The 16554-nt window shown below is 50.7% G+C and overlaps 1 protein-coding gene across 1 annotated transcript in view; it reads right to left on the minus strand.

The window, feature by feature from the left end:
- Positions 1 to 422: 422 nt before the first annotated feature.
- The window catches only part of PPIP5K1 (diphosphoinositol pentakisphosphate kinase 1), a 44344-nt gene continuing 28212 nt past the window's right edge, over positions 423 to 16554 (minus strand). Inside the window, exons 26-30 of the mRNA XM_086620500.1 lie at positions 15469 to 15591; positions 11493 to 11555; positions 2990 to 3127; positions 2449 to 2562; positions 423 to 1209 (exon numbers count right to left, since the gene is read on the minus strand). Of these exons, the coding sequence (XP_086476626.1) occupies positions 524 to 1209; positions 2449 to 2562; positions 2990 to 3127; positions 11493 to 11555; positions 15469 to 15591 (1124 nt within the window). The 3' untranslated portion in view covers positions 423 to 523. The remainder of the gene's footprint in view (positions 1210 to 2448; positions 2563 to 2989; positions 3128 to 11492; positions 11556 to 15468; positions 15592 to 16554) is intronic.

The raw sequence follows: 16554 nt of genomic DNA on the forward strand, positions 1-16554 counted from the left end.
TCTCCTGGTTTTCCTGCCATGGGCTCTCTGGACCTGTTTATGGTGGCCAGTGGTAGGAACTGAGAGAGGAAGAAGGAAGGAACAGAGAGGAGGTCGGTGGTTGTGATGGATCTGATTACTTTGGGCCCAGAACGCCTTCCTCTGAAGGCTACGGGCCAAAAAAACTCAAGGGACCATCTGTCTCCTTTGGACTTACCACCCCAAAAGCCTGGGCTGTACCCATCCTCTAACTCTGCTGTCCCAGTGAGCACATGGCCCTTGAGACACCAGCCCCATGTCCCTGCTCCATGGAGGTGCCATGCCAGTACCAAGACTGCCTTTAACAAGGCAGGTGGAGCATTGCCTCTTGCCAAATGGCAAAGAACTGGCTTGTGGAGGAGCAGAGCAGACTCTTCCACACCCCAGAGTCCTGTGGCCTTGGGACATGGCTTGTGCTGTGGACAGCCAGCTGCGTGAGGTGCCGTGCAGGAAGCTGGGCTACCTCCAGGCTAGAAGCGCTTGCAGTGTGCTGTCCAGTGAGCTGCTAATTCTGCTGATCCTCCCAACACAGCGGCTGCAGCTCCTCCGTGCTTTTCTCAGGAGGCAGTGGCTGCACCTGGCACGGGTGACCAGACAGAAGCTGGCCTGGCAGGGCACTGTCCACCAGCAGCTCCTTGCCCAGAGGCTCTGGGGCCAACACCTCTCCCGGCAGCTCCTCTTCACAGGGCACCAATATCTCCTTGGACAGCCCTGACTTATCCAGGCCAGTCGTTCGCCCTGCACATCCCTCACCTGGCTTCACTCTCTCCCCAGCCAGCCTTGTATCAAACCCGCACTTTGGGTTCACTCTATTACTTGGCTCTAACATTTCCCCAGCTGATTCTTCTTCATCCAGCTCCACCAAGCTCTTCTCTGGGTCAGGGTCCTCCTCGGCCAGCTCCTTCTTGCACAGCTCCAGGACCCTGCCTGGCTCTGGGCCCTTACTCCAGGTCTGGGTCTCCAGGGCACTTGGCTCCGCCACTGACAACCCACACATCTCCAGCTCCACGTCAAGCCCTTTGCCCGGAGGCTGTTGCTCCCCTTGCTCAGGGGACTGGCTAGTCAGCTGCTCCTCACTTTTGGGGGGACTGATGGAAAGTTTCTCAGTGAAGCTGAAACGAGCGCAGTTGTCCACAGAGGTTGGGGAGGATGGGCCTGCACTGGAGACAGTACTGGAGGGGCCACTGCTGTCTGCAAAGAGGAAGAAAAATCTTAACCATTTAGCTGGTACTTCCCTAGCCCAAAGCCTGGGCAGACGCAAGCTGTCGCAGCCTCACAGTTCTACAACCCATGGGTGAGGGTCATCTATATGCCATGCAACCTGGCAGGGGCTTGCAGCTGCTCTTAGGTGTGTTTCTGGCAGCTCAGCTGATGAAAAGCCAGGCACAAACACTTACATCTTGTCATACAGTGCTGTGTTGGTGTATAGCCAAGAGTGGATTCTATTAACATTACAGAGCAAAATGTGAAATATAGTGTCGGGCTTTGAGCTGAAAAGCAGTTTCTTTCATTCCCTCATTATTACAGAACAGTCTCAGCTTCAACTTTGCTCCTCTTGGTTCCTGACGCACACAATCTCTGAACATTGAGCTAGAGTCACCACTGGAAGAAGAAATATTGCTTCTCCGCTAATGCTTATATTGTACAATGAGCAAAACTAGAGAACACATCTAGATAATATTGAATCCAATAAAGCGGGAAAGATTAAACGACTGTTCTCAGATCAGTTCCCTGACCTTGCTGCCTGCACGAGCATACACCACTCCTGGCACAAGGAGCGTACAGCCCGGGGGAGAGCGGGACTGCTCTTTCAGTGGTAACCTTGACTTGTGTTATTAAGGCACCTGCTGTGCAACTGTTGGCCAACCCTTTCCCCTTCGAGTGCCAGCGAGATCTGCAAAGGGGACTCACAGTCACCAGCGCTGTAGAGACTGTGACAAGTGAGGCCCAGGAGCTGCAGAAAAGCCCGTAAGTGAAGAGCTAAACAATCGCTGTCCTGCACAGAGCTCTGGGTGAGGCACGTACGTGGCTGGTTAGGAAAAGCAGGCATTTCCACATGCCAACGCCGAGCTGGCCACGTGTCATGGAGAATCACAAAACTCGAGATGAAAATTCCATGCATTCAGGCCCTCCGTGTCCCAGGACACAAAGCAGAGGATGTCTAGAGAGACAGCATCCATCCAACAGTAGATGTGCCCATGATAAACAGTACTACAGGGAGTCCCTTTTTGCATCTTTCTTTGGAATTCTTTTTTCACAGGGATACGACTACTTTCCCTTTTACCTATTCCCCCTTTCTGTTTCTGTTCCTTCATGGGCAGACCACAGAAACACTGAGCATCAATACTTGGCTTCCACCACTTAGCACCCTTCACTTCCCTCCCTCCCTCCCTATCACATTCACCCTGACCAAGAAGGAAGCACACTCACACCACGGGGGTTTATCCGAACGCTGGCGCAAAGGCAAAGAGGATGATGACAGGATTCGCTGGGACATAAAGGGGTCTCCTGGAATCTGGCTGCCAATCATTGAATCAAACAAAGCTTCAAGAAAAAAAATACACAGATCAGTAATATTCAGACAGACATAAAGGAATGGCTCATAGCCCAGCAGCCATGAGCAGGTACTCCAGCAAGAGCTCATGAACAGTGCAAATTCAGAGCCATGCCTGTCCCTCAGATCCTAGGAATCTGAGGCTAAGATTTCCCAAGCTGGAGTTTGTATCCACGTCGCTGTACTTATCAGCCACGGACAGACCTGACTGATTACTTGCCTCTGGCATAAGTGGCCTAGAATGGCTTTGAGCTCATAGCTCACTCCTGGGCTAGAGCACCCTAGAACAGGTTTCAGAGACTGCGCTTATCGTCAGCCCTGTCAGGCTGCTCTGTCCCCATAATGGAAAGGACCAAAAAGTCTCCTCGCCTTGACTCTCTGCTGGCTCACCCAGAGACAAGCCCACCTCACCAGTACCTGCGGTAGACTGCGCATGCGACTCACTGCAACTCCTGCACACAGCTGTCAGGAACTCGTTGACCTGTCGCAAAGAGAGGGAGTTGTGCAGGGTCTCCAGGGGATAAATGGTGGGAACCATGGAACAGCCTTCAAAACCTGGAAAGAAACCCAATCAGAAAATGAATAGAGCAAACAGCAACCTAAATCCATGCAGGACCACTCGTGGCTGAAGGAGCTGGGCAGTCTGGGAATCAAACAACAGCCACACTCGGGCCTAAGGTCACCTCTTCTAGACCAGGAAAATCATCACTAGGCCATCACATGCAGTAACAGACCTGAAAGCAAGCGCCCAGGCACACGCAGAAAGGGGGACGAGGAGGAAACGTATCTGGCAGCAGCCGGTTCGCTGCAAAGCCTGTGACCCTTTTGCCAAAACACACGGTTAGGATGGAGAACTCGGCACAGTGCCCCACGCTGTACAGAAGCTAAACAGAACTTGAGTGAAGTCAACAGAATTTCCATGAAAGGAGTCCCACCACCAGTGACACCCCAGCCCGGCACAGCCCGCCCTCCCCCACCAGCGCGGCAGTGCGCACTGCTACAGGGAAGCCCCTCTCCCCCAGCAGACCCTCGGTGCGTGCCTCTCCCGCAGCCCACCTCGGTGTGTGCCTGACAGCGTGTCCCAAGGCAGGGACACAGCCGGGCAACAGCCTGACTCGCTCGTCCCCTTCGCAGGGCTTCCCTGCCAGCAAACACAGTAGAAACTGTAGAAACAGGTATCTGAACATTGAACAGACACTTGCTCAGAGCTGAGCGGCCCCACAGCCGTTCACAATGAATTCTTTGCTACTCAAGCCAGCAGAGTATTATGGCAAAGCATCTCCCTCTTCATCCGAGCTGTGTGGCAACGCTTTGCGCCACCAAGTCAATCTGAAACTGTCAGAGGAGCAAGGGAGAAAAAGATTAGCCTCTGGGCATGTGGGAATGAGGCCTCCTCCTGCACCACATCTCTCCAGTTTAAAGGCCTCTAAACTTCTCACGCTTTGATGTCCCAATCTGTGACTCCCTGGCTCCCTCGGAGCAACTCCCAGAGACTCTGGGAAGGAACTGGGTTTGTTCCTACAGAGAAGGAAAATTACTTTGAAATGCAAAGAGTACAAGAGCTCTTGATCCACCACTGTGCCAGGAGTGCTGCCCAGCACACCGGCAGGCCAAGACTGACCCCTGCAGCTTGGCAGCATGGAAGGAGAAGCGCCAGAGCACCAGCAGCTAAGTGTAGTCATTGTTCCAGTCACCTCCGGGACAGCCTCTGCTCCATTCTGCTCACCTGATCCAGTTCTGCAAGAGGTAAGGAGCGTGAGCCAGCAGGAGGTACTTAGAGCGAGTCCACATGCAATGTGAGGAGGCTGCAGACCAGATCATCACCAGTTGATCATCACTGCCACAACAGCTACTGGAGATAAACCCTCCAGACAGTCTAGAGAGGTTACCTATGCCACAAGGGGCCTACAAATACCAATTCAAGACATGAAGGGTAACAAATCCTTGGCTAGGATGAAGGAATGTGAGACACCGGAATAATATCATACTCTCCTGTCCCTTGCTGAGAAGTCCTTAGAGTGGAAGTGCTGAGTAAGGAAGAGTATCTCTTCGTTATTTTCTCATAGGCATTCTGGTAGACAGAGCTAAAGGAAAAGGGTGAGGGCATGACTTAAGGAACAGCCATGCGGAGATGGTTGTGGAGCAGCATAGTATGAGGCTAATGTCATTTCACAACAGAATCTGGTTTAAGAAGGGTCAAAGCTGGCTCAGCTATTGGGATCTCCAAAGAAAAAGGGAAGAAGTTTGAATATAACACAGGGCAAAGCAAGGCAGTTACAAGGCACTCTTCCAGGTGTTCAAGAAGGGGGTGACTCTCCCCATAGAGTAAGACTGTTTCAGAGATGCCTAGTGCTGACACAAAACACTGTAAGAGAACTAAAGAAGACGATTTGGATACACAGACTCTTTTGCAGAGATCACCCAGCACCATATACCATATAAAGCAAATCAAGACCTGCACCTGTCTCACATCTTCTGTCTAAACCAGAGAATCCCAGATTCCTAGGAGAGTCCAGCAGGCAGCAGGCACGCACAAATACAAATGTGTACAGCTCCCTCTCAGCAGATGACCTCAAAGAAAGAGCCAAGAAGCACCACCTTTTTACCTGGACTACACAATGATGAATTCTGAAATATCCAACACCTACTTTATGATTACATGGCTTCAACGCCGAGCAAACACACTGCAGATGTAAATCCTATGTGCTGTGTTACCCCACCGCTCTTTCACCGCGGATGTAACGGGTACTTGCATCCCCTTACCTGTATCTCCTTCAGTCACCCTGAGGTCTGAAAGAAAATTCAACCAAAGTGTTTGCAGCAATACTAAAATAAGCAGACTTTTATACTGCCAAAACGGAAGAACAAGGGAGAAAACAAGACCTTGAATTCATTTGCATCTTCTTGATTACTGCAGGAGATGTCCCAGACTAAACCCTCAAGAGGAAATCAATACTATTTCTTTAAGAGGAAGTGTCTAATTTGAAACAAGGTAACACAAAATTTCCTAAATTCTAGGTATGTCCCAGAGAGACAAGAAGAAAGCTTACTGTGTAGTATGAGTTGGGAAAGTTGAGTTTATACAGAACACGCACCCCATTGGAAGGAAATCAGCGTCGGTGGGATTATCCCTCAGAGCTGGTAGTTCAACAGATCACCCGGGAGCCAGCAGACATCCTGGCTAGTGGGTACAACAAGGAGCAGTCTTCAAGGAGTCGAATGGCATGTTCCTCAGCTTTACTAAGATGGAGCTGAGGTCCCGGATATGGCAAGCTTCTCTACTAGCAGAGTGGGCTCACTGAAAGAGAGAACGAACCTGCTGCTGCAGCAGGCTGGCAAGCAGAAAGCAGCCGAACTGCGGTCAGCCAACAGACAAAGACAGAGGCTAAAGAAGACTCAGTCAAAAAGTCTTTCTGGTCCAAAGCAATCCTTTTTGTTATTATAGTTTTGCCCGAGAGTTCTGAACATTACCACACTCAATTTGATCAGCGGAAGTTGCCAAGTTACTACCTAGCTCTCCAGTTGTGAGCTCTACATTGGAGTGGAGAGGGTGCCTGTTCCTTTGTAAAGGAGATCCTGAAAGCAACAAGAAGACCACAGGCACCTGACACATTCCCAAAGGTCTGCACACCGAAGGTCTGTATGTCAGCTCTTCTGGAGTAGAGAAGTACTTGCCCAGTCTCAGCACAGATTCTGAAGGGCACAGGAAAAAGCACACTCAGCACGTTCCTCTCCAACACACTTTGTCAGTCCAGCCTTATTTTGTCGGGAGAACTCCGATATGCCACGTGTATATTTGTATGTGTTTATGTATGCACACATGATACGTACCTGAACTAGGATTTGTGCTAACCAGCCTTTCTAAATTCAAGCCTGTACAGTCAGCATGAAGGTCTGTCCTAGATCAGCACCTCTCTGCCCACAGTGCCAGAAGTGGCTATGAATAGAGGGGTAAGAGACTAGAGAGAATGCAGCGACTCTTCCCCCAAGCAGTCCCCCAAGCTCCAGTGACCTGTGGCTTAGAACGGCTATGAACCTGATGTGTCTCTTCCATATTCTCCAGTCTCTCCTTGAACTCAGTTAAGCTCCTAACAGCCCCATGTACCGTGGAGAGGAGTTTCACTCTGCGTGGAAAATATCACTTCTGTCTGAAGCTGCCTCTACTCACTCCATTAGAAACCTCCCACCTCCTGCACTGGAACAGACATTGACCCGCCGATTCCCACTACCCCTCTCCAGACCACTCCAACCACTATCAAAAACATCTTTCTCAGACTGCAAATTCCTACCTTTTCCACATCGTCCCAAATGGCGATGGTCAGATCAGAGCCCACCCACTGTTTTATATGTGAATTTGGGGCTGTTTCCCCACATCATTTAAATTGATTTACACTGAACGTCACCTGCTGTTTTTCTGCCCACTCATTCTCACAGCATCATTCTCTGTTTCTTCACAGCTGCCCTTTGGCTCCGGTACCACTGTAATTCATTATCAATGTGAACTTACTCCACACTCTTCTTCCCAGCTACGAGCACACTGATAAGCACGGGTTCCCAGACAGATTGCTTCCGGGCTCCGCCGTTGATCTTTACAACTCTGCATGCCAACTGCACACTTTTAACTCCCTGATTCTATCTTTTAATTCATGCTTTCTTTGTGTGGATAGAAGTACGGCTGAAAGCCAAGAAAGAGAAGACAGAGTATGCAGTTTTCACAAGGCAGGAAAGTTGGGCTGTCAGCTACAGAAACCGGAGAAACGTCTGCTCCGAGAAGAACCCGAGCAGGAATCGCAAACGTGCTGCTTAACTGTGGGCTTGATGACAGACTGAGAAACCAGCACGAAAAACCTCACTGATGGCAGAGATCTGATTTCCATACAGGAATGCTGCTACGCCGAGGTGCGTAACTCATACGCTTGGCTGTGTTAGGGCACGCTGCACCACCCAGCACCATGCTGCAATATTCGGCAACTCGCTGCCCAAAGCGCCGAGTTCACTCTCCCTCCTTACCCGAGCCCACGGGAGGGGGCTGAGATCTGCGGCAGGGGAAGCTCGGCTCTGGCTTTGGAGGAGTCTGCTGTGTTCCAGCATTTCTTCCCTTGAAGTGATTTTGCTCCTCTTTAGTACTTGTTGCTAGGAGACTGAGATTGTCCTAATTATATATGAAAAGTAAACGCCATCTCCAAATTGCCTACTTGACAGAAAGGGCCATATCGAGAAAAATCAGACTGTGAAAGAAAACTTCTCTTTTCCAGGCTCTGAAAAACGCTTCATCCAGTTGCTTCACTGCACGAAGAGCTATACTGCCTCTGCCCTTCCCACTTACGGGTCTGAACGAAAAAGGAGGTCCATGCACCACACCACACAGCTCAGCAAGCCACATGCACCACGCAAGTCTTCTGGTGCGAGGTGAAGGAGAACAGCCAGCCCTGGCTGCTGTTTGATGGTTTTAAGAACAGCCAGCCCTGGCTGCTGCCCCTCTCAGCGAGGAATCTTTGCGCTGGTCTTAGAAGCACTGAGACCTCAATGCACCCGACTTCCCGTCTGTGCCAGAGGCTGACAAGTACCAGAGAAACAGCAGCAAGCTCTGATTTATAACGTCCACATTCAACACTGAAATCGCCTACCTCTTCCCACCAGAGACGTGACACGCTGCAAAGGCCCTAAAAGGCAGCACAGATGCCATGCAATGCAGCCACACAGAAGCTCAGTTTCTACCCTATCTCAAATTGGTCTCTCTAGGAAAAACACAATCCCACAAGCACTCACTTCCCCAAAACTTCCACAGCAAGTTCACTCTGCATGTGACCAGCTACAGCGCATCCTTAATCTTTCTTCCCATAGTCCCACTACTCACTGTGGTTCCTCTGTTACCAGTGGGTCACCTCGCGGCACCCCTCTGGCAGCTGCACAGGGTACCACGTCAGCAGGGCGTCAGTCGGTAGGTGCTCAGCGTCTAACCTGGAGGAAGCTTAAGGGCTTACCCTGGCTAAAGGAAGGAGGCAAAGAACAATTGCCAGAGATGGAAAGAGCACAGTGACAGCCACACGAAGAGCACCGGTTCCACGTGGAACGGCTACTGCCTACGGCTCCAAACCTGCCGGGTGCAAAGCCCACACAGCTTGCTGCAGCAGCAGCCCAGAGATCTAAGGAATGCAGTGAGGGAAACACTCTCCTTTTTAGAAGCAAAGCATACTTTGCATTCTCAAGCAGACGGTGGTCCCTGCTCAGCTACAAGAGCATGGCACCAAGGCAGCTGCAGCGTGCAGTACCGTAGAGACACTCCAAGTCATCCTGCCCTGAGATCAGCCAGCTCCTGAAGAGGCGCAGGTGGTAGGAGCACTGCTGGAGGTGATGGCCTAGAGTGGCATCCAGGGAGATGTTCCGGCTCGTGGCATAGTCAGAGGAAAAACGGCGCAGCAACTGGGCAACGTGGTGGTGCTCAAATGCATCTGGAGGAAAGGGGCCACAGAGAGTGAGAGGAGAGGGGCAGGAGCAGTTGGGGACAGAAATCGTGGAGGCGTGGGGTCGGAGCTGCCCGCAGCAGGGCCACTGGGTGGGACAGACCCGCCCCGCACACCGCAGCCCAATCCCTCCCGCGGGCAGCGGGCCAAACACCCTCAGATCCCCGTGCCCCCAGCCCAGCGCCACGGGCCAGCTCCCACCCGGCCCAGCCTCGGCCGGACGGCTGCAGCGCGGGGCAGCCCCTCGGCAGCGAGGGTGCATCTCTGTGCGTGTAAGTCTGACCAGACAACAAATTGCAGGACACGTTCCAAGTCCACACCGGCCCTTCCCCAGCTGAGACAAGAAATCTGGAGTCGGAGCCCTGCACCCAAACGCAGCCAGCCACTCCGCGCGGACAGAGGGAACGACCCGGCACCAGAGACCAGAGGCTGTGAAAGGGACGCGGGGGGACGGCAGGTCTGACTGCGAGCACGGTGCTCAGGGTGTGGGAGAACAGAGAGGCACAGAAGTGCTGACCTCCCCTCTCTGGGCTCCCAGAACTGCCCCACGCCATCTTCTGTGATATCCCTGCACGGCAGACAAGACACCAGCACGCAAGTGTGTCTTCTCCTGCACACACACAGCCCCGGGACTCGTGTCCCGCTCTCCAGACTCACGAGACCAGGGCAGAAAGCACCTGGCCTGGCGCCGTGCTCGGCCCCTGCTCTGGCTCACCCATCCCTTTTCATCACATAGATGCAGCTCTTCAGAGACAAAATCCAGATCCAGAGCTGTGAATGGCTTTTTGCGGTTCATGTGGCTGAACATCCCTCCCACTAAAACCAGGGCCAAGCCTAGATCAAATATGCCTAACTTCAAGCTCACATCTGCTGGACTTCTGTCTTTGTTTTGTCGATTAAGGAACACTTTGCCTCTAGAAATACTCATGGGGTTCTTGGGCAAAACCTGATGACCCATTTCACTGTATTGCATTTGGGGCAGGGGGAGTTGCTTTACAGGGTGGCTTAGGAAAGACTGGTGCTTGGTACAAGTTTTGCTGGCAAGATAGAACGACACATCCTGCTGACATACACCATGTGAGCTCAGACGGTATCCAGACATACAAACGAATCAAGCAGTTGGCCATTCTCGGAAAAACAAAACCGAGCAAACACAGAAAATAGGCTCCCTTTAGATATTTGAAACAATAAAGCCACATTTAGCTGTCCCTTTCCCTTTCATCTTTCCCAAAATTTTGGTCTTCGTAACAGTCTTCTGAACCTCTTTCATCTTCCAGATCACGCAGAGCAGAATTTCTTCATATTTACTAAGGAACGAGATTCCAGGAGCAGCCTTGATCACATAAGACAGAAATACTTAACCTGCTATCTTTCAGTGGTCTGCTTTGGTTCTAACTTGTCTCAACAGCAGGAACCATGAGGTAGGAGTGGTGCTGTGAAACAAACCTTTTCAGAAGTTTCTGTGCAAGACCTGGATAACAAACACTAGTTGAAGGCATCTGCTACCACAGAGCTAACGTTCTTTATAACCTCAAAAGGCTCAATGTTCAGGTGTGAGGTTAGCAGCAATTTGAAGCAGAGATAGTGAGTCAACGGAAGCACTGTCAGATGTCCTTCTTTACCAAGCTTCACAGCAGCTAGCATCGCAGGAGCGAAGCGGGTCACACCCCCGGTGGCACGGCGCTGGTCCCCTCCACCGCAGGAAGGCGGCGGGCCCAAGCAGCGCTGTCCCCGACAGCAGACGAGTGACAGTTCTGGAGAGACACCTTGCCCAGGATAACTCCTGCAGGAAAGGTGAGCCTACTCCCACCGACACCACCGTGCCTGGAGTAACCAAGGGACCACTCTAACAGACAAGTGTGCAAATCGGAAGCCATGAGGTTACCAGTACTCCTAAGAGGACTATGCTGAGGAATACCATGTGCAGGGGAATGCTGCTGGCACCTCTTCTCCCACGGCAGACTGTGCTCTTCCATGTGGCACACAGGCAGCCTCAGGCTATCCTTGTTTTGGTCCTGCAAATCTGCATTGTAGAAACTGAGGACCTGCTGCTGCTCTTCTAGAACATGGAATGGATTTCTGCCCCCTCAAATCCAATGGTATCCTCCCCCCGACCCCCACTCCCCAAAAAGGGCGCGTGAAAGAAGGCCTCAATGTCAGCAGTGGAATTAAAGCCTGCTTTAGGAGTCCCTTCAGAGCCAGGGCTCTTGCGTTTTCACCTGGGACACACACGCCCTGGGAGACAGCAGAGGAACGCCCCAGCAGTAACAGAGGATGAATGAACAGGTTTGTTAGTCACAACAAGACAATGGGGGAAGGTGAAGTATGTTTGGACACCAGATACACAGACACAAAAAACCACAGGAAGGCTGAGAGGAGGATATGTGCAGCGGGAACTGAACGTGAGCGTGGGGTTAGAAGTGCAAGGGAACGTCAAATCAAGGAAGCAAACGTACCATTAGTCGGATGCTTTGCAAACGACACAGAAAATCGTTTTACGGCTGGCATAGACAAGAGCTCTGAGGAAATAAAAACAGATCATCTCAGTTAACAGCCTGCTTCTAAGGATCCCCGACCTTCACGCACCTGCAGCTGCCCGTTCAGGTTCACCACCTTCTTGGCCCCCATGGCTCACGCTCCCGTTGGCACTGCTGTGGCACCCTGGGCACTCTCTGCCTGAAGGTCTGATCGAGCCTCTCGGCTTCCCCGCGCTCTGCCGGCTCCCCGCTTCTCCTGCCCGGCTCTGCCCTGACTGCAATGCCCTCAGCTGCACTCTCTCAGCCACAGACAGCATCTCATCCCTCCCCACCACACCTCCAGCCACCCCGAGGGCAGCCCAGGCTCGGCTCAGTGCAGGACGCGGTTCGGCCACGCTCGCGGCCACAGGAGCTCATGGCCAAGCACACAGCAGCACCACAGGACCTTTCTCAGGATGCACCTCTGCCCAAGGAAAACCACAACTGTTCTGCAGAGGAACTGAAGAGCCCTGGCACAGGTCAGTGCAGCTCAAAACGTTCTCTTCATGCAGCTAACCGAGCTATTTATGAGTTTAAAGCTAAATCACCTCGCTAATTAGGAAACAAACAGGAGACTCATGGAGGCATGCCTCTACAGTTTTGTTGCTCAAAGCATTTCAGTACAGAAGAGGTCTTGGGAAGCACCTGCCAGAGTGGTCCTCAGGCTTCTCCTGGCCATGTCCCAGGCCAGGCCAAGCTCTCCCACAGAAATCACACATCGGAAGAACAGTGCAAGGACAGATTCTGTGCATCTAACAGGGTGCAAACAGATGAGCTTTAAGGGACATGGATTAGTATCCATATGCACCAAAAAAAAAAAAAAAAAAAGCTGAAAACTTCAGTTTATTCCCACTCTGGAAATCCCTCAGCTATCATGGGAAAGAATGGCCTATGTCGGACCATCTGTATGTAGGATTTGATGCGAGACTCCAGCCAATCATACCTTTTGCTGCTATTTAGGAACTTTTAGGAAATACTAGAAAATGGTTTTATTTCTCTCTCATGTTTCACGCATCCGTTCTACCTAGTCAATAGGGTCCGTACACCCATCCGTCTACACCGAGGTTGGGAGATTCACATAACAATTTATGCTCCACACCCCACTGTGCTTCTCTAGCAACACCCACTGACTTGGCCAAATAACATATTTAAACCAACTCTCAAAAACTTGCTGCAGTTTCCTTCACCAGAGTAACAGCCCTAAAAATTGTTTTCCTTTGCTTAAACTCAACAGAGCACGACAATCTTCCCTACGCATACAATCCCTTAGAAGTGTCCAAGTCCTGGAGCTGCAGTCAGCCAGCTGGTAACCCCTCTCCGTTCCACCCCACACCTCCCCCTTGCCTTTACAGCACATCAGTTCAAATGAGATGCAACACAGCTTACTGGATCCCTGGCTTCAGAATGGCCAACCTCGAATCACAACCATCAGTGGACCTTCCCTCAACCTCAGGCTGAGACACAAGCAAAAAGGACTTCAGAAATAAGGGCCATTTTAACTTCACTTGAGCAAGTCTTTGATGAAGTGCTATAAGCCATGCACCACACCTTGCAGCATCACAGCCATGAAAAAATATCAAAGAGTTCATGCAAAGATGTGCTCCAAAATCTGAAGGTTTTTAAACATTATTAGCCTGATGACTGTGAAAAGGCCTTGACACAAACATGCTCCAAGACTCTGTCGTAGGTGTTGTGTCACTTACTGCACTCGCCTCTAGTGATACTTGGATCAAATGCCACTGTTCAGCATTTCATCGGTGCTCGTTTAAGCAGGTACATGCAGATCAAGAGCTTACTTCACATGCCAAACCACCTTCCCCTGAAGCTAAATGCCCTTCTGCCTCCTCCTTGTTTTTCCAAGCCCCCACTTCTTCCTCACAACCGCTCTCATTGCAGCAAGGCGCTGGTAGCACAGGGTGCCGTAGCACACTGAGAAACACGAACAAAGCAGCGTAACATCAAAATGGGTAATTCCAGGCTCTGTTAGTCACACACCGGTTAAATAACTCTGCCTTTCAAGTACCCGAGGGTACCGCTGCATCTCAGTGTGCAGAGACCTTGTCGCTGAGTTGACGCTGATGCAGCAGGACTCTGCTCCGGACTAGGAATGCGAGCAGCCAGCTGCGGGCACACCCCCACTACACAGCCTACGGAGAACGGCAGCACAGTACTGGGACTGAGCAGGATTCCTTCTGTTCCCAGCTGAGTACTGAGCGAACAGGCTTTGATGCTTGTCCCTGAGAATTAGCGCTGCCTTGGATTCACGCTGCTTGCGGAGTTATGGAAGAAAAGCAGCCGGAGCCCTTGCTGTCCTTTTCAGTGGCTCTCCTGGTATTCACACTCCCACCTTGTGCCAAACACCATCAGCTTATTCTGGGAACTATGAGTCGCCAGCACTTGCTGTCATGAGCAGCTCAGGCTGGCACAGCGGGGTCTGAAATCCTCCCAGCTCACCCTCCCTGTCTCTATCACTCACAGCCTGTTGTCTGCCAGGGAGCTCCCTGAAGAGCTGAGAAGCAGCACGGTTTTCTCTTGCACAGCGAAAAGCAGCACAGAAAGCCCCTATATGTAATGGTCTCAATACAACAGAATTCATGAGGTTCCAACAGATCCGAGAATTGGGTAGCATCTTTCCACCCTGATTTGCTAGGCCATTTTCCTTGCCCCAAAACTGGACAAAAATCCAAACAAACTAACCTCCTGTTTCGCCAAAGGCCCCACATTACTGCCTTAATCATCTCCCCACCTCGTAATCCACCACTGTTAGTGTTCGTTATGATCCCCATAACAAAGGCACTCAGCCTCTGTAAAGTATCAATTAAAATACCATTTTTTAGAACTAACACAAAAAGGGAAAACAGAAGACAGGTAATCTTACATCCATTCAGACGCTGGGACGCCCGAGTTGTGCAACATTGGACGATTTCCCATCAGGGCACAGCGCGCTGTGCAGAGCCCATCCATGGAGCCGTTTGTCCAACACTGCTCAACTCGGCGTTTCAACAAGCGGAATGTGAACCCGTACTTACAGAGTCTGAGTGCTCTTCTCATCGGGATCACGACGGACACTTGCACTTGTGCATTACACCCCTCCAGCTCCTCCGGGATACCTCAGTCTTTCTCTCTGCTCCAATTTCCTTGAAAGTAGCAACACACTCTTTGCTTCTCAACGCACAGCGCACTTGTACTAACCAGGAATTGATCTGCAGCTCACAACACCCCTTCACCCATGTGCATCCGGCAACGTTTGTACTAATGACCCAAATACATTTTACCAGATCGTCTTGCTGAACTTTAAGGCAGTTTCTGCAGAACTGCACAACAACTAGACTTCCCAATCCTTTTGTAGTATTTCATCCAAGTATCCCACTTACCGTAAGCATTTCAGGCATATTACACTTCCTTCCTGACAGCTACCTCGGACTCTTTTGTGTGCCCAGCCTTACTCTAGTACCCATCTTATCCACCCCCAAGCATATCATACTGCCTTTGGGACAGCTCCATCTGCCACAGGGGGAGATTACTGTCTGCACGAAAGCTTCCTTTAGCATCAGCAAGATCACCAAGGTAAGCAAGATGATGTGATGTGCTGGATTTCCATACCACTACAAACCTATTTAGTATCTAGACCAATACATCTTCCACCACAACACCAAGCAGTATTAAAATGTCAGACCAAAATCAGACCCCAGCAATACCATACATCAGCATAAAACTCCTCGCACAACGTCAGCTCCTGTCTTGGCCTAGCAAGGACCACAATTTCTTGGGATATGATAAAATGCCTTACTGTAGATGCGGTGAATAAACACATTCAACTGTCATTCTTCTCAGCAGTCTGAGTCTTTGCCTCAGTAGCATCCTGAGACACCAAAGTCCACAAATTAACCACCTGCTGCATGGGGAACACACATACCGTCTTTGTACGTCAGGCTGCTGGCAAACTTTTTGCCATGGCTGCGTGCGTAGTCCTGGAGGTTGGGGGCACTGGAGGAGCCTCCCAGCACAGTGGTGCTAAACAGGCCGGTGCATTGTGACCCTGGAAAGGCATGGAAGGTGTTAGTATTGTATCTCCACTGCATGCAACTACAGAAAAGCAGGGTTAGTCAAAGAATGAGGAACGAACTGGCCACTTTTCAGGCAATCTCAGCAACAAAACGATGCTGGGAGCACAGGGAGGCTGTATTCCTGATTCTACACTCAGTAGTGCCAAATGCACAACAGGTAGCCCAAACCTCAGCACCAGAAAAGTTCCTAACTCTGTCCAAGTTTATTTCCATTTCGCTTTCTTGCCCTGACCTAGGAGGAACACCTTCACACTCTCCAGTCAGCAAGTTTACATGCTCATGTCAGAAAAGTCAGGATGCCAAATCACTGATGTTCGTGTCACAGGGCTTCATTTCTCTGCTCGTCTGCCCTTTCTCTTTGGCAAGCTCCTTTTTCTGTAGGACACCGAGAAGAAGAAAGGACTGCCTGATCTGTTGAGCAGCAGATGTGGATTAATCACTCTGTGAAGCAGTGAGGAAAGCAATGTGACCAGAGGGCTTTCTTTCACAAGCTGCTGTCCAGACGATATTTCACATCCACTTGGTCATGTCTTGCTACTCCAGAGTAAGACCAATTGTTCCATGAACTACCCTTGCAAAGCACCGGATGCGCACGCAGCGTGAAACTTTGCTTACCCTGTGGCGAGGAATATGGCATACACAACGGTCTCATGCACAGGAATGCAACCTAATACCAGTGGCTTGGCAACAGCTGGTGTTTGCTTCTCCAAGGCACAGTGTTGTGTAGTGATCTGACTTTATGTGATATTTAAGGAACATCGGGCATTTGAAACAGGATTCTTTTGACTGAGGAAAGCAATTGCGAGTGAGACAAAATCTTATTATGGACCAGACAAAGCCACTGATGGGCTACAAATTCTCTGCTAAACCATCTTGATGCTGCATTCTGTACTGAGAATACCAACTTCTACAACCAACATTACTCCGACATACAA

Source organism: Tauraco erythrolophus, chromosome 14 (assembly GCF_009769465.1).
Source record: "Tauraco erythrolophus isolate bTauEry1 chromosome 14, bTauEry1.pri, whole genome shotgun sequence".
In the NCBI taxonomy this organism is placed as follows: domain Eukaryota; kingdom Metazoa; phylum Chordata; class Aves; order Musophagiformes; family Musophagidae; genus Tauraco; species Tauraco erythrolophus.